This window comes from Pristiophorus japonicus, chromosome 3 (assembly GCF_044704955.1).
Source record: "Pristiophorus japonicus isolate sPriJap1 chromosome 3, sPriJap1.hap1, whole genome shotgun sequence".
NCBI lineage: Eukaryota > Metazoa > Chordata > Chondrichthyes > Pristiophoridae > Pristiophorus > Pristiophorus japonicus.
The window spans coordinates 232,911,032-232,933,084 of record NC_091979.1 but is presented as its reverse complement, the minus strand read 5'-3'; the positions used below and the strand labels follow the sequence as shown (position 1 = coordinate 232,933,084).

Below are 22,053 nucleotides of genomic sequence, written 5' to 3'. Positions count from 1 at the left end.
GTTGGTTTTTCCGGGGCCAGGAGATTCTTCATGAGGCCATTGGTTGATAGCCCACAGACAGTTAGGAGGATCGCCCTTCGTTTGGTAGCATTCTCGTCCCCTTCCAGCAAGTATTGATCAAGTCTCTCCACTAAGGGTTAAATACATAACAGATTGAATGTATAATAATGTCGTCATGTACGCCCACTACCACCATTGAAAGCGTCCGGGCCATGTTCGCCATCCATGGATTATCCGACGTCCTTGTTAATGACAAATGACCATGTTTCACCAGCTCGGAATACATCGCACTCATGACCCGCAATGGCATCAAGCATGTCAGGTCTGCCTCGTTCAAGCCCGCATCCAATGGTCAAGCGGAACGGGCAGTCCAAACCATCAAGCAGAGTGTGAAACACGTGACGGACGGTTCCCTGTAGACCTGTTATCTCGGATTCTGCTCAATTACCATACGCGACTCCAATCGCTTACTGGGTTTCCCCCTGCAGAATTGCTAATGAGGAGAGCACTCAAAACCAGGCTCTCCTTAGTCCACCCGGATCTCAATGATCATGTAGAAACCCGGCATCACCGGCATAATGTGTACCATGATCGCACGACTGTATCACGTGACATTGAGGTTAATGACCCTGTGTTTGTCCTTAATTATGGTCATGGTCCCAAATGGGTTGCTGGCACTGTTTTAGCCAAGGAGGGGAATAGAGTGTTTGTTGTCAAACTTTTGAATGGACAAACGTGCAGAAAGCACTTGGATCAGACGAAACTACAATTCACTAACAACCAAGAACAGTTTGAAGAGGACATTACCATCATTGATCCACCTACACACACCCAACCAGCAATCGACCTCGCCATCAACCACGAAGATGAACCCACCATGCCCAACAGTTCGATCAGACCAGCTGCGCCACAATGCAGCAATGATCCGACTGACTCACCCATGCCAGGACTTCAACTCAGGCGATCAACCTGGGGATGCAGAGCCCTGGATCGCCTCAACTTGTAAATAACTTGTATCTAAGACTTCGGGGGGGTGGGGGGGTGATGTTATGTATGTAAACATTACCAATGTGTAAGACTTGCCAGCAGGGCGCGCACCTGTGGGAGACCCAAAGGTCACTTGCACACCCTGGGCAGTCTACCATGCTGCCTCCTCACTCTGGAGTTACATTAAAGAGACCAAGGTCACAACAGTTTGAGCTTACAGCATACAGTCTTGTGGAGTTATTCTGAAGATAACAGCAGGGAATAAAATACGGCCAGGGTGATCTCCTGGACTAGTTTCGATCACCTGGATGGGTCGGAGAGGAATTTTCCCAGATTTTTTCTCCCTAAATTGGCCTGGGTTTTTATCTGGTTTTTGCCTCTCCCAGGAGATCACATGGCTCTGGTTGGGGTGGAGTGTAGAATGTTTCAGTATAAGGGGTGTCACAGTTGTGTGAGGCGGATTGGTTGGGCTGGGTGCTCTTTGCCTTTCTGTTATTGTTCATAGGTTTACATGTAACCTTTAGGGCTGCTCATCAAGAGCCGTGTGGCTTTTTGTCGGCCAGCGCGGACACGATGGCCTAAATGGACTCCTTCTGCGTTGTAAATTTCTATGTTTTTATTTTCCAATCTTACGAAAAGGCTTGGGTAAATTCTAGTCTGCAGGTCTAATGAAGGATCACACCCCAAACATGCTGCTGACGTGCTGTATATCTCCATAATTCACCTCAGGCTGGGTGGGTGGGATGGCTTGACCCATCCACCTCCACGGAGGTGTGTGGGGGACCTGACCCATCCACCTCCATGGCACGAACCTGGTATTGCAGTACTTCCAGGAACGGTGCAGTGGCTCTAGGCCTTTTGGCTAAGAGCATTGGCGCAGAGTGATCCTTGACTGGTGCAGGGTGACCTCTGGCGTTTGACAAAGAATTGTAACGATTGGAACGATTGGACACGAATAAAAATAAAAAAAAATTCACCTCAGGCTGGGAGACGAAATACTCGAGGTTTTCTTCCGGGAGACACCCACAGTTCCTGCTGATATAAACTCTCATTTTCAGCAGCTGCAGAAAGCAGACGTGTCCGGAACGAGAGGCAAGCAATTCGGAACCATGTCCAACGATGAGAAATGGCAGGATACAGGCTCAGCAAAAGTTGGATGTGAATCATTTCATCCCAAGAGGCATCTGCGCTCGGATAAATGGGAAGCTGGTGCATACCCCTCCATTGCTGACTACATGACACTTGAAGTCCAGCAAATGGACGGTGCTTCATTCCAGCCCACAAAACTCTTCCATGTCACTAATTATGTTGGATTCCAAGGCATCCGCGCTGACAGAGCTTTCAAAAGTGAAACTGCAAAGACAATCGGAACAGTGGATGCATGTTTCTCCTGGTGGAGCTTTGAAATAGACCAGGGTGAGAAAGAGAGAGAGAGAAACAGGTACCGAGAGATAATATACAAGAATCTTAATATGAAGGAAACCCTACTAAGCGAGTTTTTCAACTCTCCCGCTTTCCAGGATGAATCCCGATACGGAAATTTCAAGCTCACCTATGATATTCAGACCCTGATTGAGACATATAAAAGCTCGGTTTGCGATGGACAGCAACCAGAATTCCGGGTGTTGGGCACTTTCCGATACAAACAGGAGATCATGCACGCAGTGGTTGTCCATCCTCCAGATGTCTCTTTATTCCAGGATTATCCTGCAGTTCCGAATGGTCCTGAATCCGATGCGGTCGTTTCTGTTTCAGACCAGGGGTGGAAGTGGAGACCCGAATCAACCGGTAATCAATTGACATACCGCCGGTGGGATCATGTGAGCTTTGCTTTTTACCTCCCTCCCGAGAAGCAGCAATTCAAACTGCCTGATGGCGAGCTACCTCTTACATATTGTAAGATAGGGAAACCAGATCTCTCTGGTTCCGATCCTGTGAGTGAGGAGGAATTCTATCGACTCACGAGAGAATCTGATCAAACGAAATTTGTTAAGAGCTTCGGCAAACTGGCGCTGTAAGGATCTGGAGAGAGAAAAGCCAAGTAATCACCAAATCAGGTCTGAGACACAGCTCCCCAGTCACTAATCCTCTCAGCACCAATCCCCAGCGCTTCTTCCAAAAACTGTTTTCCAGATTCCAATCCTTCTCCTTTATCCTGCTGTTCAGCCATATTTCGTTGTAATGTTTTGACTGTAACCAACAAAGGGGGAAGAACTATTCCAGTCCTGATGTGGACTCCGTGTTCGGAATGTCAGTGAAACAGTGAACAGATCAGGAAGAACATTTTCAGCATTCTCCGGAGGGTGTCTGTGAATATTTACAACATGCTACAGACAATCACCAGAACAATTCCTCCCCAAATATATTTTAAATTCCAGAGAATATGAGTGTTACTGGGCACAGGAGTATTTTTCCATTATCCAATATTCAGTTCTGAAACTTTAACAAGCTTTGTAACTTCTGCTCAGAGCACTGACATTTAAAATGATTCACCTGCTGAGCTTTTTATGAGCTGTAACTGATTGTGAAGCTGTTGCTGCTTTACAGTGTGAAACTGGTGTAGTTGGTATTAGATATTAATGGTTAATGGTGCTGTGGAAGAAAGAATCTATGGCTTATGGAGGAGGGAAGGGTTAAATTCTGTTTTTGCTATGCTTAAAGAAATAATAGGACTAGAAAAATAGCCACGCTTTTTTAGCCTTGAAACTTAGAGATGCAATTAAATGACCATCTGGTATTAAAAGGGAGTCTTCTTTTTATTCTGCTTATTAGACTGTGAACAGAGAGAAACTATGCAAGGATAGATAGAGTGTGTACCTCCCGAGACGACCTTTGTACTCGCGGGACTAATGAATAAGATTCCTTTTATATTTCTGTATTCAATTTCTGTATAAAGATAGGGACAATTTGCCTGTACGGCTCTCCGAGATGTATCTCGCTTTTTAAAATAAATTCTCTCGAAGTGCACTTCTGAAAGTCTCCGCCTGAGTTAATTTCAGCGAAATATTTCCTCGACAGGTGCATTGGATACTACAATATTTCCTGGGGATATTATATGAATTTAATCTATTCTGGATATTATTGTATAAATGAAGGGTATTAAGGGTTATGGAACTAAGGTGGGTAGATGGAGTTAAGCTACAGATAAGCCATCATCTAATTGAATGGCGGAACAGGCTCGAGGGGCTGAATGGCCTCCTATTCCTGTGCTCTCAATGGGAAAAGGAGGTGGAATTTGGAACTCGTCAAAATCACTAGATGGAGACATTTAAAAGGACTTGAGCCAAGCTTCAAATTTTTCAGGAAACAATCAGGAGGACACGAACATTTACCTTCTCATAAGGGAGTTGGTTGATCAGATGGTTGAGGGAAATTTGCACTCATTCTTGTCACATAAATCAAATGCATGACCTATTTTATGCTATTATTGTCAATCAATAAATAAACTTAATACTCACTAAACATTACTTCAGATATTGTGTCTTTCATTGTCATCACCAAATGCTCGGACTTCCTGTACTCATAGAAACATAGAAAAATAGGTGCAGCAGTAGGCCATTCGGCCATTCTAGCCTGCACCGCCATTCAATGAGTTCATGGCTGAACATGCAACTTCAGTACCCCATTCCTGCTTTCTCGTCATACCTCTTGATCTACCTAGTAGTAAGGACTTCATCTAACTCCCTTTTGAATATATTTAGTGAATTGGCCTCAACAACTTTCTGTGGTAGAGAATTCCACAGGTTCACCACTCTCTGGGTGAAGAAGTTTCTCCTCATCTCGGTCCTAAATGGCTTACCCCTTATCCTTAGACTGTGACCCCTGGTTCTGGACTTCCCCAACATTGGGAACATTCTTCCTGCATCTAACCTGTCTAAACCCGTCAGAATTTTAAACGTTTCTATGAGGTCCCCTCTCATTCTTCTGAACTCCAGTGAATACAAGCCCAGTTGATCCAGTCTTTCTTGATAGGTCAGTCCCACCATCCCGGGAATCAGTCTGGTGAACCTTCGCTGCACTCCCTCAATAGCAAGAATGTCCTTCCTCAAGTTAGGAGACCAAAACTGTACACAATACTCCAGGTGTGGCCTTACCAAGGCCCTGTACAACTGTAGCAACACCTCCCTGCCCCTGTACTCAAATCCCCTCGCTATGAAGGCCAACATGCCATTTGCTTTCTTAACCGCCTGCTGTACCTGCATGCCAACCTTCAATGACTGATGTACCATGACACCCAGGTCTCATTGCACCTCTCCTTTTCCTAATCTGTCACCATTCAGATAATAGTCTGTCTCTCTGTTTTTACCACCAAAGTGGATAACCTCACATTTATCCACATTATACTTCATCTGCCATGCATTTGCCCACTCACCTAACCTATCCAAGTCACTCTGCAGCCTCATAGCATCCTCCTCGCAGCTCACACTGCCACCCAACTTAGTATCATCCGCAAATTTGGAGATACTACATTTAATCCCCTCGTCTAAATCATTAATGTACAGTGTAAACAGCTGAGGCCCCAGCACAGAACCCTGCGGCACCCCACTAGTCACTGCCTGCCATTCTGAAAAGTACCTGTTTACTCCTACTCTTTGCTTCCTGTCTGACAACCAGTTCTCAATCCATGTCAGCACACTACCCCCAATCCCATGTGCTTTAACTTTGCACATTAATCTCTTGTGTGGGACCTTGTCGAAAGCCTTCTGAAAGTCCAAATATACCACATCAACTGGTTCTCCCTTGTCCACTCGACTGGAAACATCCTCAAAAAATTCCAGAAGATTTGTCAAGCATGATTTCCCTTTCACAAATCCATGCTGACTTGGACCTATCATGTCACCTCTTTCCAAATGCGCTGCTATGACATCCTTAATAATTGATTCCATCATTTTACCCACTACTGAGGTCAGGCTGACCGGTCTATAATTCCCTGCTTTCTCTCTCCCTCCTTTTTTAAAAAGTGGGGTTACATTGGCTACCATCCACTCGATAGGAACTGATCCAGAGTCAATGGAATGTTGGAAAATGACTGTCAATGCATCCGCTATTTCCAAGGCCACCTCCTTAAGTACTCTGGGATGCAGTCCATCAGGCCCTGGGGATTTATCGGCCTTCAATCCCAACAATTTCCCCAACACAATTTCCCGACTAATAAGGATTTCCCTCAGTTCCTCCTCCTTACTAGACCCTCTGACCCCTTTTATATCCGGAAGGTTGTTTGTGTCCTCCTTAGTGAATACCGAACCAAAGTACTTGTTCAATTGGTCTGCCATTTCTTTGTTCCCCGTTATGACTTTCCCTGATTCTGACTGCAGGAGACCTATGTTTGTCTTTACTAACCTTTTTCTCTTTACATATCTATAGAAACTTTTGCAATCCGTCTTAATGTTCCCTGCAAGCTTCTTCTCGTACTCCATTTTCCCTGCCCTAATCAAACCCTTTGTCCTCCTCTGCTGAGTTCTAAATTTCTCCCAGTCCCCGGGTTCGCTGCTATTTCTGGCCAATTTGTATGCCACTTCCTTGGCTTTAATACTATCCCTGATTTCCCTTGATAGCCACGGTTGAGCCACCTTCCCTTTTTTATTTTTACGCCAGACAGGAATGCACAATTGTTGTATTTCATCCATGCGGTCTCTAAATGTCTGCCATTGCCCATCCACAGTCAACCCCTTAAGTATCATTCGCCAATCTATCCTAGCCAATTCACGCCTCATACCTTCAAAGTTACCCTTCTTTAAGTTCTGGACCATGGTCTCTGAATTAACTGTTTTATTCTCCATCCTAATGCAGAATTCCACCATATTATGGTCACTCTTCCCCAAGGGGCTGTTCACTGTTCACTCCTTCACAGATGGTTCACTGTATTCGGTCTGTGTGTCCCACGGACTGAAACACAAGAAAAACTAGAAACCAGCTTCAGGTTAATAGCTGAGCTTATGGCCAAGAGCTATTTACGGATGAGCCAAGCTGCATTATCTTCAACCAAGCCCTTCACCTCATGATCCCAGACTCCAACCCTCCCACATTTGATGCTCTATGCTCCCCTATCCTGGGACCTCTATCAGTAGTACTACCAACTGAATGCAAGCTAGCAATTAAGAAATATAAAGTAAAATAAAATAAAAAAACAGAACACGCTGGAAATACACAACAGGTCAGGCAGCATCTGTGGAGCGAGAAACAAAGTTAATGTTTCTAGTCGATGACCGTTCATCAGAACTGACAGAAGTTAGAGATGTAACAGATTTTAAGCAATTTTAGAGGCAGGGAAAGGGGGAGGGGAGGGGAGAATATAAGGGAAGGTCTATGATCGGATGGAAGACAGGAGTGATTCAATTTCAAAAGGATGATGGTACAATGCAAAAGGATATGGTAATGGAACAAGTAAAGAAACAAAAATATGGGTCTAGAAGAGGTGTAAATGGGAATACCAGAATTATTAACAGCTGTTGTCCGGAAAAAATGGGGGCAGAGGTTAGGATTTGAAATCATTGAACTCAATGTTGAGTACAGAAGGCTGCAAAGTGCCTAAACGAAAGATGAGGTGCTTACATTCCTCGAGCTTACATTGAGATTCATTGGAACCATGTAGGAGGCCAAGCACAGAGGTCAGAGTGGGAGTGGAGCGGAGAATTAAAGTGACAGGCGACCGGAAGTTCGGGGTCAACTTGCAGACTCAACGGAAGTGCTCCAGAAAGCAGTCACCCAATCTCCATTTGGTCTCCCCCAATGTAGAGGGGGTCGCATCATGAGCAGTGAATACAGTATAGTAAATTGAAGTACAAGTAAATCGCTTTTTCACCTGCAAAGAGTGTTTTGGGGCCTTGGATGGTGGAAAGGTGGAGGGAAAAGGGCAGGTGTTGCATCTACTGTGATTGCACGGGAAGGCGCCGTGGGAATGGAGAGGGTGATTGAGGAGTGGACCAGGGTAATGCGTAGGGAATGGTCCCTTCGGAATGCTGATAGGGGAGGGGAAGATGTGTTTGGTGGTGGGATCACACGGGGGGTGGCAGAAATAGAAACATAGAAACATAGAAAATAGGTGCAGGAGTAGACCATTCGGCCCTTCGAGCCTGCACCGCCATTCAATAAGATCATGGCTGATCATTCCCTCAGTACCCCTTTCCTTCTTTCTCTCCATGCCCCTTGATCCCCTTAGCCATAAGGGCCATATCTAACTCCCTCTTGAATATATCCAATGAACTGGCATCAACAACTCTCTGCGGCAGGGAATTCCACAGGTTAACAACTCTCTGAGTGAAGAAGTTTCTCCTCATCTCAATCCTAAATGGCCTAGCCCTTATCCTAAGACTATGTCCCCTGGTTCTGGACCTCCCCAACATCGGGAAAATTCTCCCTGCATCTAACCTATCCAGTTCCGTCAGAATCTTATACGTTTCTATGAGATCCCCTCTCATCCTTCTGAACTCCAGTTAATAAAGGCCCAGTTGATCCAGTCTCTCCTCATATGACAGTCCAGCCATCCCTGGAATTAGTCTGGTGAACCTTCGTTGCACTCCTTCAATAGCAAGAATGTCCTTCCTCAGATTAGGAGACCAAAACTGAACACAATATTCCAGGTGAGGCCTCACCAAGGTTCTGTACAATTGCAGTAAGACATCCCTGCTCCTATACTCACAGCCCCTAGCTTTGAAGGCCCACATGCCATTTGCCTTCTTTACCGCCTGCTATACCTGCATGTCAACTTTCAATGATTGATGAACCATGACACCCAGGTCTCATTGCACCTCCCCTTTTCCTAATCTGCCGCCATTCAGATAATATTCTGCCTTCGTGTTATTGCCTCCAAAGTGGATAACCTCACATTTATCCACATTATACTGCATCTGCCACGCATTTGCCCACTCACCTAACCTGTCCAAATCACCCTGCAGTCTCTTAGCATCCTTCTCACAGCTCACATCACCACCCAGTTTAGTGTCAAACTTGGAGATATTACATTCAATTCCTTCATCCAAATCATTAATGAACCTTCGCTTATGGCGGAAGATGATCCGTTGAATGTGGAGGTGGGTGGGGTGGAAGGTGAGGACAAGGGGAACCCTATTGTGGTTCAGGGAGTGAGGGAAGGGGTGAAAGCAGAAGTGTGGGAGATGGAATGACACGGCGAGGGCCTGGACAACCACGGTGGAGAGCAATCCTCGGTTGAGGAAAAAGGATGTCATGTTGGAAGCACTGGGATGGAAGAAATATAAAGGCCTAATTAATGAATTATTCTTACAGCAATTTTTAATGTGTGCTGTGGTAGTAAATAAGACATTAGTAATTGGCCATTAACCAAATAAAGTAAGAACTTGGGGCAAGAGGGGTAGAAAGGAGTATGTATAACATAATGGCAGTAGATAAAAGGGACATGACTAGCATTTAGAAACAGAACCTGTATGGATTGAGATAAAAGATGAGGAGAGATTAATATAAAAACAGATTGTAAGAGCTTCCAGAAGTATGTAAATTGGAAAAGATTAGCGAAATGTTAATGTAGGTCCCTTAGAGGGAGAAACAGGAGAAATTATAATGGGGAATAAGGAAATGGCAGAGAAGTTAAACAATTATTTTGTATTTGTCTTCATACATAGAAGACACAAAGACATACCAGAAATAATGGGGAACCAAGGGTCTAATGATAGTGAGGAACCTAAAGTAATTAATATTAGTAAAGGAAAATGTACTGGAGAAAATTATGGGATGAAAAGTTGCCAAATCCCCTGGAGCTGATGGCCTACAGCCCGCTAGTCAAGAAAGGAGGCAGAGAGAAAAGAGGGAACTACAGGCCAGTTAGCTTTGCAATAGCTGTAAGGAAAATGCTGGAATCTATCATTAGGAATGTTGTAGCAGGACACTTAAAAAATCATAATATGATTAGGCAGACAACACGGTTTTATGAAAGGGAAACTGTGTTTGACAAATCTATCAAGAGACTTTTGAGGGTATTACTAGAAGGGTAGATGAGAGGGAAACAGTGCCTCAAACAGGTTGTTACACAAGATTAGGGCTCATGGGATTGTGGGTAATATATTGGCATGGTTGTCCAAATACTGTTAATGTTCTACCGGATTATTGTCTCTAAAAGCTTCTCGACTACCGACATAAACTGACTGGCCTGTAATTGCCAGGTTTATCCTTCTTCCCTTTTTTTGAACAAGGGTTTAACATTTGGAATCATCCAGTCCTCTGGTACTACCCCTGTATCTAAACAGGATTGGAAGATTATGGCCAGCACCTCCGCAATTTGTACCCTTCCTTCCCTCAGCAACCTCAACCTAACGTCAAAATCAAGAACATCTCAGTCAATATGGGGATTAGCATGTGGATAATGTTGGTGCACATGTAAGAGGAAAATATCTGGAAACCAAACATATAATAAAGAGTCGTCAGCCCAATTTCATTATTGAATTATTTGAAGAAGTAACAGAAAGAGTAGGCAAGGGTAATGTATTTAGATTTTCAAAAGACCTTAGTTAAGCTACTGCATAGTACACTAAGGACTATGGTCAGAGAATGTGGAGTCAGGGTACAGGTTGCAAAATGGGTTGTAAAACAGAGAGTAAGGATTACAGTTACTCAGACTGACAAAAAGAGGGAAATGGTGTTGCACAGGGAGCACATAGGATATACGGCACAGAAACAGGCCATTCAGCTGGCATTTATGCTGGCATTTATGCTCCACTTGAGCCTCCTCCCGTCTTTCCTCATCTAAATCTATCAGCATAACCCTCTATTCCCTTCTCCCTCATATGCTTGTCTAGCCTCCCCTTAAATACATCGATACTATTCGCTTCAACCACTCCCTGTGGTAGCGAGTTCCACATTCTCACCACTCTTTGGGTAAGAACGTTTCTTCTGAATTCCTATTGGATTTCTTGGCGATGCTCTTCCCCAAAAGTGGAAACATTCTCTCTGTATCCACTCTCTCTGTATCCACAAAATTTAAAGACCTCTATTAGTTCACCCTCAGCCTTCTTTTTTCAAGAGAAAAGAGACCCAGCCTGTTCATTTTTTTATTTTTTTGTTCATTCTTGTCAGATCAACTCCAGCGCCAAAGATCACTTTGCGCTATTTACACATGATCTTAGCCAAAAGGCCGAGAGGGGAAGCTGCACTGTTCCTGGAAACACTGCAATACCAGGTCGGTGTGTGGAGTGGACGGAGCAAGCCCCTGTTCCATCTCCCTGTTCCAAAAAACAATTTAATATTTGGTCCCCATAGGGGATATTAAACTGATAAGAACAAATACTACACTTGATCTTAGCCAAAAGGCCGAGACCCAGCCTGTTCATCCTTCACTGATATGTATACCCTCGCATTTCTGGTATCATCCTTGTAAATCTTCTCTGCACCCTCTCCAGTGCCTCTGTATCCTTTTTATAATATGGCGACCAGAACTGTACGCAGTACTCTAAGTGTGGTCTAACCAAGGTTCGATACAGATTTAGCAAAACTTCTCTCCTTTTCAATTCTATACCTCTAGAAATAACCCCGATGCTTGGTTTGCTTTTTTTACGGCCTTGCTAACCTGTATCGAAACTTTTAGTGATTTGTGTACTTGTACTCCAAGATCCCTTTGTTCCTCTACCCCACCTAGACTCGCACCCTCCAAGTAATCTGTGGAAGAAAGAATCTATGAATCTATGGCTTATGGAAGAGGGAAGGGTTAAATTCTGTTTTTGCTATGCTTAAAGAAATAATAGGACTAGAAAAATAGCCACGCTTTTTTAGCCTTGAAACTTAGAGATGCAATTAAATGACCATCTGGTATTAAAAGGGAGTCTTCTTTTTATTCTGCTTATCAGACTGTGAACAGAGAGAAACTATGCAAGGACAGATAGAGTGTGTACCTCCCGAGACGACCTTTGTACTCGCGGGACTAATGAATAAGATTCCTTTTCTATTTCTGTATTTAATTTCTGTATAAAGATAAGTGCAATTTGCTTGTACGGGAGAGTTCTGCCTTGGTACGGACTAAGCGGGCTCTCCAAGATATCTTGTTAGCTTTAGTAATAAACTTCTCTCGAAGCAAATTCTGAAAGTCTCCGCCTGAGTTAATTTAAGCTAAATTTCCTCGACAGATTCTGGCGTAGTCTGCAAGCAGCCTATGGATCTTCCTGGCAGGGGGTAAAAGATATGTTCCCCATCCCAACAGGGGAAAACGGAGACTGGAGAGTTAATGATGACTTGGTGGATGCCGGCAATGAGTCATTAACCCATTGGCTGAAACACCGAGGAAAGAACGCAATTATGCAAGGGGCTAAAAAGCATGGGGATATAGGGGAAGTCACCCGCTGCTTGCAGAAGGCGGAAGAATCAATGATAGACTTCGCAGGCAGATCAGCATAGGGATGCCCCGGAGGCTTAGTGGTACAGGCGCCAGCCCTTCGCCTATCAGCGGACATAGAAGAAAACCCTCTGGCAGTAGTAAAAGTAGGAGACACTTATGTGAAGTTCCTGGTGGATACCGGTGCTACTATGTCTTCTGTACCATCCTCTGTGGGATTACCTGTAAGCAGACTTTGTGCAAACTAGGAACCACAATTTATTGCACAAAGGAAGGAATGTACATGGAGCTCCCTCCAAATAATATTCATCAGTTCTTTAATGGGATTAAAGAAGAGAAAAGGGAGGATAACAAAGAAAAGGCTGCCCTCTATTGTTGGCAATTGACTGGCAACTTCTATTCCCCCTTGATACATGAAGTTATACAAAACTTAAAAGCTAAATTTGACTCTAATACTGAAGAATTGATGTATATAATTTTGACAAGCTTTGAGGCAGTTCAGCTTCACTGTACAGCCTGGTACACTCGCCAAAAAGCTGAAACTTACCAGTGTTTGGTACAATCCTTTTTAAATAGAGAAGAAATAGTAGAAGCTATGCCCCGCATTTATTTTGGACCAGAAGGATTGGGGGTAGCCATCGATTTGACACCCTTACAGCAACAGCGGTTTAGAGAAGCGAACTCGACACCCCATCTGACCTTGGCTGTAAAACCGCCAGCGAAACCTAAAGATATGGGTCCGATGATTGTAGGAATAGAAAGAGAAAAACAGCAGCACGGCTATCAACCTTGGGCAGTAATAAATTTGCAAAATGTTCAGATAGACTTTATCACCCACAACAGGGGGATTCTCCAGTGGAAAGGTAAAAATCATGCCTCCACTTTTGAAAAACAGCAACCCCCGGAACAACCAAGCCCTAAGCTGCCAATGGCATTGAATCAAGTATCTTCTGAACTTTGGGCAAAGCATAAGAATCATGTTGGGCAAGTACATTCTGCAGTACCCCATCGGATACAATTGATAAAGAACGCCGTGTTACCAAGCATTAAGCAGTACAGACTGCCTCCAGAGGCAGAAAATGGGATAGAGCCAGTCATTTCTGCATTGTTGGAACAAGGAGTTTTGGAAAAGACACAGAGCCCGTGTAACACTCCGATACTGCCCATACCAAAGGCCGAATGAATGGAGATTTGTACAAGATCTGAGAGCTATTAATAAGATAGTAGTCCCTATCACCCCTGTGGTACCGGACACCAACATTATACTATCTGCTATACCACCAACAGCAACTGTCTTTACTGTGATAGACCTGTGTTCAGCTTTTTTCTCTATCCCGTTAAATCAAGAAAGTCAGTATCTGTTTGCTTTCACCCACAAGAAGCAGCAGTACACATGGACCAGGTTGCCCCAAGAATACACCGAAAGCCCCGCAGTATATGCAGCAGCGGTAAAAAGAGACCTCGAAGACTGTTCATTATCAGACCAGTCTATACTGCTGCAGTATGCAGACGATTTGCTTGTGGCTTCTAGCCACGGATACAGGTGCATGCAAGATTCCCTGAAACTGTTACAGCACCTATGTGAAAGAGGGCACCGAGTGTCATTACAAAAGTTACAATTTTGTCAGACTCAAGTCCAGTACCTGGGTTTTCACATATCTCAAGGGCAAAGGCAGCTAGGACCAGAAAGAATTCAGACAAATCAAAGGGCCACCATACCAAAGACAAAGAAGGATATCTTGTCATTTTTGGGGATGGTTGGGTACTGTAGACAATGGATCCCCGATTATCGAGAATGGGATGCGGTCCTACGATCAGCTGCCCTAAATGATGCCCCACCCAAGGTGGAGTGGACCCCAGAGAGAGAGGAGGCATTTAAACAGTTAAAGAAAGCCATTACTAATGCTCCGGCGTTGGGACTTCCGAATTATGGTAAACCTTTTCAGATGTATGTGAATGGGAAAGAAGGATTTGCAACAGCAGTACTAACCCAAGAACATGGTGGGGGAAATAGACCAGTTGCTTATTATTCGTTTTTGCTGCCTCCAGTAGTAAGGGGAATGCCAGCATGTCTACGTGCTGTAGCTGCTACTGCGGTCATGGTGGAGAAATCGGTACCTATTGTTTTGGATCATCCATGTACTGTCATTACAGCCCATGCTGTGTTATTACTTTTGAATTCAGCTGCCACACAACACTTTACAGCGTCTCGAAGAACAGGTTATGAAGTATTACTGCTGTCACACCCTAACTATACCTTTCGACGTGCACCAGTAGTGAACCCAGCCACCTTTCTTCCTACTAAAGAAGTAGAGGATCCAGACCAGCATGATTGTCTGTTAACGGTGGAAGTAGCCACCTTACCAAGACCAGATTTGCTCACAGAGCCCATGGACAATCCTGATCTTATTCTCTATACGGATGGATCATCACATAGGCCGTCGGATGATTTGTTTTTGGCAGGCTATGCTATTGTAAATCCCCACGAAACTGTTGAAGCATTCGCCCTGCCTCCCGGAACCTCGGCTCAGGCTGCTGAATTGTTTGCCCTCACTAGAGCTTGTATAATAGCTAAAGATCATACTGCTAATATCTATACTGATTCTAGATATGCATTCGGTGTGGTCCATGATTTTGGACAACTGTGGAAAAACAGAGGCTTTATCACCTCTGGTGGAAAGCATATTAAGCACTCACAACTGGTGCTTAATCTATTAGACGCCATTCAGTTGCCAAGTAAGGTAGCCGTTATCAAATGTGCAGCTCACACAACCGGTGAGGATGAAGTATCAGTAGGAAATAGGAGGGCTGACGAAGCAGCCAAACAGGCCGCTTCGGCACAGGCAGACTGCCTTCAAGCAGTCTCAGTTTCCCCTCCACAGGTACTTGACATCCAACAACTTAAAACAGCCCAACAACAAGTTACCATGCAGGAAGGAAGAACTTGGGAAAACCAGGGTTGTTTTCTAAAAAACGACATTTGGTATCACCCTGATGGGCGAACTGTTTGCCCTAGATCTCTATTTTTGCCCCTGTCTCGCCTAGCACACGGTCAGGCTCACATGGGCAAAGGAGGGATGATACATGCTATTAATGCACAGTGGTATGCACCAGGAATAACAGTAGTCATTGAGAAAGTTGCTAGGACATGCCAAATTTGTCAACAAAATAACAGAGGTAAAACACCTGCTGGATATGATCATCTACCCCAACCAAGTATGCCCTTTGAAAATTTGCAAATTGACTTTGTCCACATGCCTCCAGTATCAGGTCTTAAGTATCAATTAGTCATAGTAGATATGTTCACAAGGTGAGTAGAAGCGTACGCCACTAGGAAAGACGATGCCCGAACAGTAGTAAATATTCTATTTAAAGAAATAGTACCAAGATATGGGATACCTATGGGAATCAACAGTGACAGGGGAACCCACTTCACCGGAAAAATAGTGCAAAACCTTGCAGAAGTGTTAGGGTTCCAGTGGAAGTTACATATACCATATCAGCCACAGTCCTCGGGAATGGTAGAAAGAGTAAATGGGATAATAAAATCTACCCTTACCAAGGTATGTCAGGAGACTGGACTGAAGTGGCCAGAAGCCTTACCATTAGTATTGTATTATAATGAGAAACCAGAAAAACCGAAACACTGATTTGACACCACATGAAGCCTTATTGGGAAGACCAATGCCTACTGGCGTAAAACCACCACTGGCAGATGAAAAAATAGCATTAATTTGGAATGATGAAAAATCATTAAAGTATGCTCAGGCCATGTGTGAAATAGCAAGAAGTCTGCATGAACAAATAAAGCAGACACAGGTGCCCCCGTCGGAAGGAAATATGCACCCTTTCAGACCTGGAGATCAAGTATTAGTAAAAACACTAAATAAAGAATCCTTTTCTCCTAGGTGGAAAGGACCGTATCATATAATTCTCACAACACGAACCGCTTTGAAGTTGGAAAAGCACCCGAACTGGGTGCATGCAACCCGCTGTAAATATTATTTCCCCGACGAATTACAGCCGAAGGAAAAGGCATTGAACCAGGATGTACTACGGTCGCCCGACTATGAAAACAGCCATCTTCTAGCTGAAGAACTATACCTGCTCTTGTATTAAATATTTGGACTTGAAAATATTGCCCAAAATTCACGGATGGATGTCAGAGCTCATTTGTGTGCCAGTTTGGGCCTTTATTATTTGGGTCACTGTTACTATTGAGGAAGCTCTGTCAAAGCAAGGCAGAGACATTCACCAATTTAGAGTCGAAATGAGTTACAAGAAGGGGCAGCTAGTGAGAATCGCAGATGAAGTCACCTCTTTGACAGTACACCACTGGTGGGATGTGTTTACCGGATGGTCCCCAAAAGCTACAGCAGTACTGAAGCTTGCTATACACCCCATAGTAATCGTAGGTGTGGTTATGCTTGTATTATTAATAATCCTTTGCGAAATGTGGATAAAATTAAAAAATGTAATTAGTCAAGTAATAGGCCTGCTCTCCGAAATAGAAAGAAAAGGTGTATGCATGAAAGGGAGGTTAAGTCGCTTAGAGGAAAAGGTTGATGAAGACGATTATCTCCAAATGCGACCCTATCCTGAAGGGTATACACCCCCTTTTTCTCAAGAAGAGAATATAGGAAATTGTGTTGATCTAAAAAATAAAAAGATCAACAAGGAGGGAATTGTGGAAGAAAGAACCTATGAATCTATGGCTTATGGAAGAGGGAAGGGTTAAATTCTGTTTTTGCTATGCTTAAAGAAATAATAGGACTAGAAAAATAGCCACGCTTTTTTAGCCTTGAAACTTAGAGATGCAATTAAATGACCATCTGGTATTAAAAGGGAGTCTTCTTTTTATTCTGCTTATCAGACTGTGAACAGAGAGAAACTATGCAAGGACAGATAGAGTGTGTACCTCCCGAGACGACCTTTGTACTCGCGGGACTAATGAATAAGATTCCTTTTCTATTTCTGTATTTAATTTCTGTATAAAGATAAGTGCAATTTGCTTGTACGGGAGAGTTCTGCCTTGGTACGGACTAAGCGGGCTCTCCAAGATATCTTGTTAGCTTTAGTAATAAACTTCTCTCGAAGCAAATTCTGAAAGTCTCCGCCTGAGTTAATTTAAGCTAAATTTCCTCGACAGATTCTGGCGTAGTCTGCAAGCAGCCTATGGATCTTCCTGGCAGGGGGTAAAAGATATGTTCCCCATCCCAACAGGGGAAAACGGAGACTGGAGAGTTAATGATGACTTGGTGGATGCCGGCAATGAGTCATTAACCCATTGGCTGAAACACCGAGGAAAGAACGCAATTATGCAAGGGGCTAAAAAGCATGGGGATATAGGGGAAGTCACCCGCTGCTTGCAGAAGGCGGAAGAATCAATGATAGACTTCGCAGGCAGATCAGCATAGGGATGCCCCGGAGGCTTAGTGGTACAGGCGCCAGCCCTTCGCCTATCAGCGGACATAGAAGAAAACCCTCTGGCAGTAGTAAAAGTAGGAGACACTTATGTGAAGTTCCTGGTGGATACCGGTGCTACTATGTCTTCTGTACCATCCTCTGTGGGATTACCTGTAAGCAGACTTTGTGCAAACTAGGAACCACAATTTATTGCACAAAGGAAGGAATGTACATGGAGCTCCCTCCAAATAATATTCATCAGTTCTTTAATGGGATTAAAGAAGAGAAAAGGGAGGATAACAAAGAAAAGGCTGCCCTCTATTGTTGGCAATTGACTGGCAACTTCTATTCCCCCTTGATACATGAAGTTATACAAAACTTAAAAGCTAAATTTGACTCTAATACTGAAGAATTGATGTATATAATTTTGACAAGCTTTGAGGCAGTTCAGCTTCACTGTACAGCCTGGTACACTCGCCAAAAAGCTGAAACTTACCAGTGTTTGGTACAATCCTTTTTAAATAGAGAAGAAATAGTAGAAGCTATGCCCCGCATTTATTTTGGACCAGAAGGATTGGGGGTAGCCATCGATTTGACACCCTTACAGCAACAGCGGTTTAGAGAAGCGAACTCGACACCCCATCTGACCTTGGCTGTAAAACCGCCAGCGAAACCTAAAGATATGGGTCCGATGATTGTAGGAATAGAAAGAGAAAAACAGCAGCACGGCTATCAACCTTGGGCAGTAATAAATTTGCAAAATGTTCAGATAGACTTTATCACCCACAACAGGGGGATTCTCCAGTGGAAAGGTAAAAATCATGCCTCCACTTTTGAAAAACAGCAACCCCCGGAACAACCAAGCCCTAAGCTGCCAATGGCATTGAATCAAGTATCTTCTGAACTTTGGGCAAAGCATAAGAATCATGTTGGGCAAGTACATTCTGCAGTACCCCATCGGATACAATTGATAAAGAACGCCGTGTTACCAAGCATTAAGCAGTACAGACTGCCTCCAGAGGCAGAAAATGGGATAGAGCCAGTCATTTCTGCATTGTTGGAACAAGGAGTTTTGGAAAAGACACAGAGCCCGTGTAACACTCCGATACTGCCCATACCAAAGGCCGAATGAATGGAGATTTGTACAAGATCTGAGAGCTATTAATAAGATAGTAGTCCCTATCACCCCTGTGGTACCGGACACCAACATTATACTATCTGCTATACCACCAACAGCAACTGTCTTTACTGTGATAGACCTGTGTTCAGCTTTTTTCTCTATCCCGTTAAATCAAGAAAGTCAGTATCTGTTTGCTTTCACCCACAAGAAGCAGCAGTACACATGGACCAGGTCGCCCCAAGGATACACCGAAAGCCCCGCAGTATATGCAGCAGCGGTAAAAAGAGACCTCGAAGACTGTTCATTATCAGACCAGTCTATACTGCTGCAGTATGCAGACGATTTGCTTGTGGCTTCTAGCCACGGATACAGGTGCATGCAAGATTCCCTGAAACTGTTACAGCACCTATGTGAAAGAGGGCACCGAGTGTCATTACAAAAGTTACAATTTTGTCAGACTCAAGTCCAGTACCTGGGTTTTCACATATCTCAAGGGCAAAGGCAGCTAGGACCAGAAAGAATTCAGACAAATCAAAGGGCCACCATACCAAAGACAAAGAAGGATATCTTGTCATTTTTGGGGATGGTTGGGTACTGTAGACAATGGATCCCCGATTATCGAGAATGGGATGCGGTCCTACGATCAGCTGCCCTAAATGATGCCCCACCCAAGGTGGAGTGGACCCCAGAGAGAGAGGAGGCATTTAAACAGTTAAAGAAAGCCATTACTAATGCTCCGGCGTTGGGACTTCCGAATTATGGTAAACCTTTTCAGATGTATGTGAATGGGAAAGAAGGATTTGCAACAGCAGTACTAACCCAAGAACATGGTGGGGGAAATAGACCAGTTGCTTATTATTCGTTTTTGCTGCCTCCAGTAGTAAGGGGAATGCCAGCATGTCTACGTGCTGTAGCTGCTACTGCGGTCATGGTGGAGAAATCGGTACCTATTGTTTTGGATCATCCATGTACTGTCATTACAGCCCATGCTGTGTTATTACTTTTGAATTCAGCTGCCACACAACACTTTACAGCGTCTCGAAGAACAGGTTATGAAGTATTACTGCTGTCACACCCTAACTATACCTTTCGACGTGCACCAGTAGTGAACCCAGCCACCTTTCTTCCTACTAAAGAAGTAGAGGATCCAGACCAGCATGATTGTCTGTTAACGGTGGAAGTAGCCACCTTACCAAGACCAGATTTGCTCACAGAGCCCATGGACAATCCTGATCTTATTCTCTATACGGATGGATCATCACATAGGCCGTCGGATGATTTGTTTTTGGCAGGCTATGCTATTGTAAATCCCCACGAAACTGTTGAAGCATTCGCCCTGCCTCCCGGAACCTCGGCTCAGGCTGCTGAATTGTTTGCCCTCACTAGAGCTTGTATAATAGCTAAAGATCATACTGCTAATATCTATACTGATTCTAGATATGCATTCGGTGTGGTCCATGATTTTGGACAACTGTGGAAAAACAGAGGCTTTATCACCTCTGGTGGAAAGCATATTAAGCACTCACAACTGGTGCTTAATCTATTAGACGCCATTCAGTTGCCAAGTAAGGTAGCCGTTATCAAATGTGCAGCTCACACAACCGGTGAGGATGAAGTATCAGTAGGAAATAGGAGGGCTGACGAAGCAGCCAAACAGGCCGCTTCGGCACAGGCAGACTGCCTTCAAGCAGTCTCAGTTTCCCCTCCACAGGTACTTGACATCCAACAACTTAAAACAGCCCAACAACAAGTTACCATGCAGGAAGGAAGAACTTGGGAAAACCAGGGTTGTTTTCTAAAAAACGACATTTGGTATCACCCTGATGGGCGAACTGTTTGCCCTAGATCTCTATTTTTGCCCCTGTCTCGCCTAGCACACGGTCAGGCTCACATGGGCAAAGGAGGGATGATACATGCTATTAATGCACAGTGGTATGCACCAGGAATAACAGTAGTCATTGAGAAAGTTGCTAGGACATGCCAAATTTGTCAACAAAATAACAGAGGTAAAACACCTGCTGGATATGATCATCTACCCCAACCAAGTATGCCCTTTGAAAATTTGCAAATTGACTTTGTCCACATGCCTCCAGTATCAGGTCTTAAGTATCAATTAGTCATAGTAGATATGTTCACAAGGTGAGTAGAAGCGTACGCCACTAGGAAAGACGATGCCCGAACAGTAGTAAATATTCTATTTAAAGAAATAGTACCAAGATATGGGATACCTATGGGAATCAACAGTGACAGGGGAACCCACTTCACCGGAAAAATAGTGCAAAACCTTGCAGAAGTGTTAGGGTTCCAGTGGAAGTTACATATACCATATCAGCCACAGTCCTCGGGAATGGTAGAAAGAGTAAATGGGATAATAAAATCTACCCTTACCAAGGTATGTCAGGAGACTGGACTGAAGTGGCCAGAAGCCTTACCATTAGTATTGTATTATAATGAGAAACCAGAAAAACCGAAACACTGATTTGACACCACATGAAGCCTTATTGGGAAGACCAATGCCTACTGGCGTAAAACCACCACTGGCAGATGAAAAAATAGCATTAATTTGGAATGATGAAAAATCATTAAAGTATGCTCAGGCCATGTGTGAAATAGCAAGAAGTCTGCATGAACAAATAAAGCAGACACAGGTGCCCCCGTCGGAAGGAAATATGCACCCTTTCAGACCTGGAGATCAAGTATTAGTAAAAACACTAAATAAAGAATCCTTTTCTCCTAGGTGGAAAGGACCGTATCATATAATTCTCACAACACGAACCGCTTTGAAGTTGGAAAAGCACCCGAACTGGGTGCATGCAACCCGCTGTAAATATTATTTCCCCGACGAATTACAGCCGAAGGAAAAGGCATTGAACCAGGATGTACTACGGTCGCCCGACTATGAAAACAGCCATCTTCTAGCTGAAGAACTATACCTGCTCTTGTATTAAATATTTGGACTTGAAAATATTGCCCAAAATTCACGGATGGATGTCAGAGCTCATTTGTGTGCCAGTTTGGGCCTTTATTATTTGGGTCACTGTTACTATTGAGGAAGCTCTGTCAAAGCAAGGCAGAGACATTCACCAATTTAGAGTCGAAATGAGTTACAAGAAGGGGCAGCTAGTGAGAATCGCAGATGAAGTCACCTCTTTGACAGTACACCACTGGTGGGATGTGTTTACCGGATGGTCCCCAAAAGCTACAGCAGTACTGAAGCTTGCTATACACCCCATAGTAATCGTAGGTG

The 22,053-nt window shown here is 43.9% G+C and overlaps 1 protein-coding gene and 1 pseudogene across 1 annotated transcript; one reads left to right on the top strand and one right to left on the bottom strand.

The window, feature by feature from the left end:
- The first annotated feature begins 1,663 nt into the window (after positions 1 to 1,663).
- On the top strand, positions 1,664 to 3,963 carry LOC139259467 (uncharacterized). Its single transcript, XM_070874940.1, has 2 exons — positions 1,664 to 1,711; positions 1,965 to 3,963. Exon 2 carries the CDS (start codon positions 2,097 to 2,099, stop codon positions 3,003 to 3,005), a length of 909 nt encoding a protein of 302 aa, XP_070731041.1. The 5' UTR covers positions 1,664 to 1,711; positions 1,965 to 2,096; the 3' UTR covers positions 3,006 to 3,963.
- Positions 3,964 to 11,097: 7,134 nt separating this feature from the next.
- LOC139260471 (U2 spliceosomal RNA) lies at positions 11,098 to 11,277 on the bottom strand (annotated as a pseudogene).
- Between the last annotated feature and the right edge of the window lie 10,776 nt (positions 11,278 to 22,053).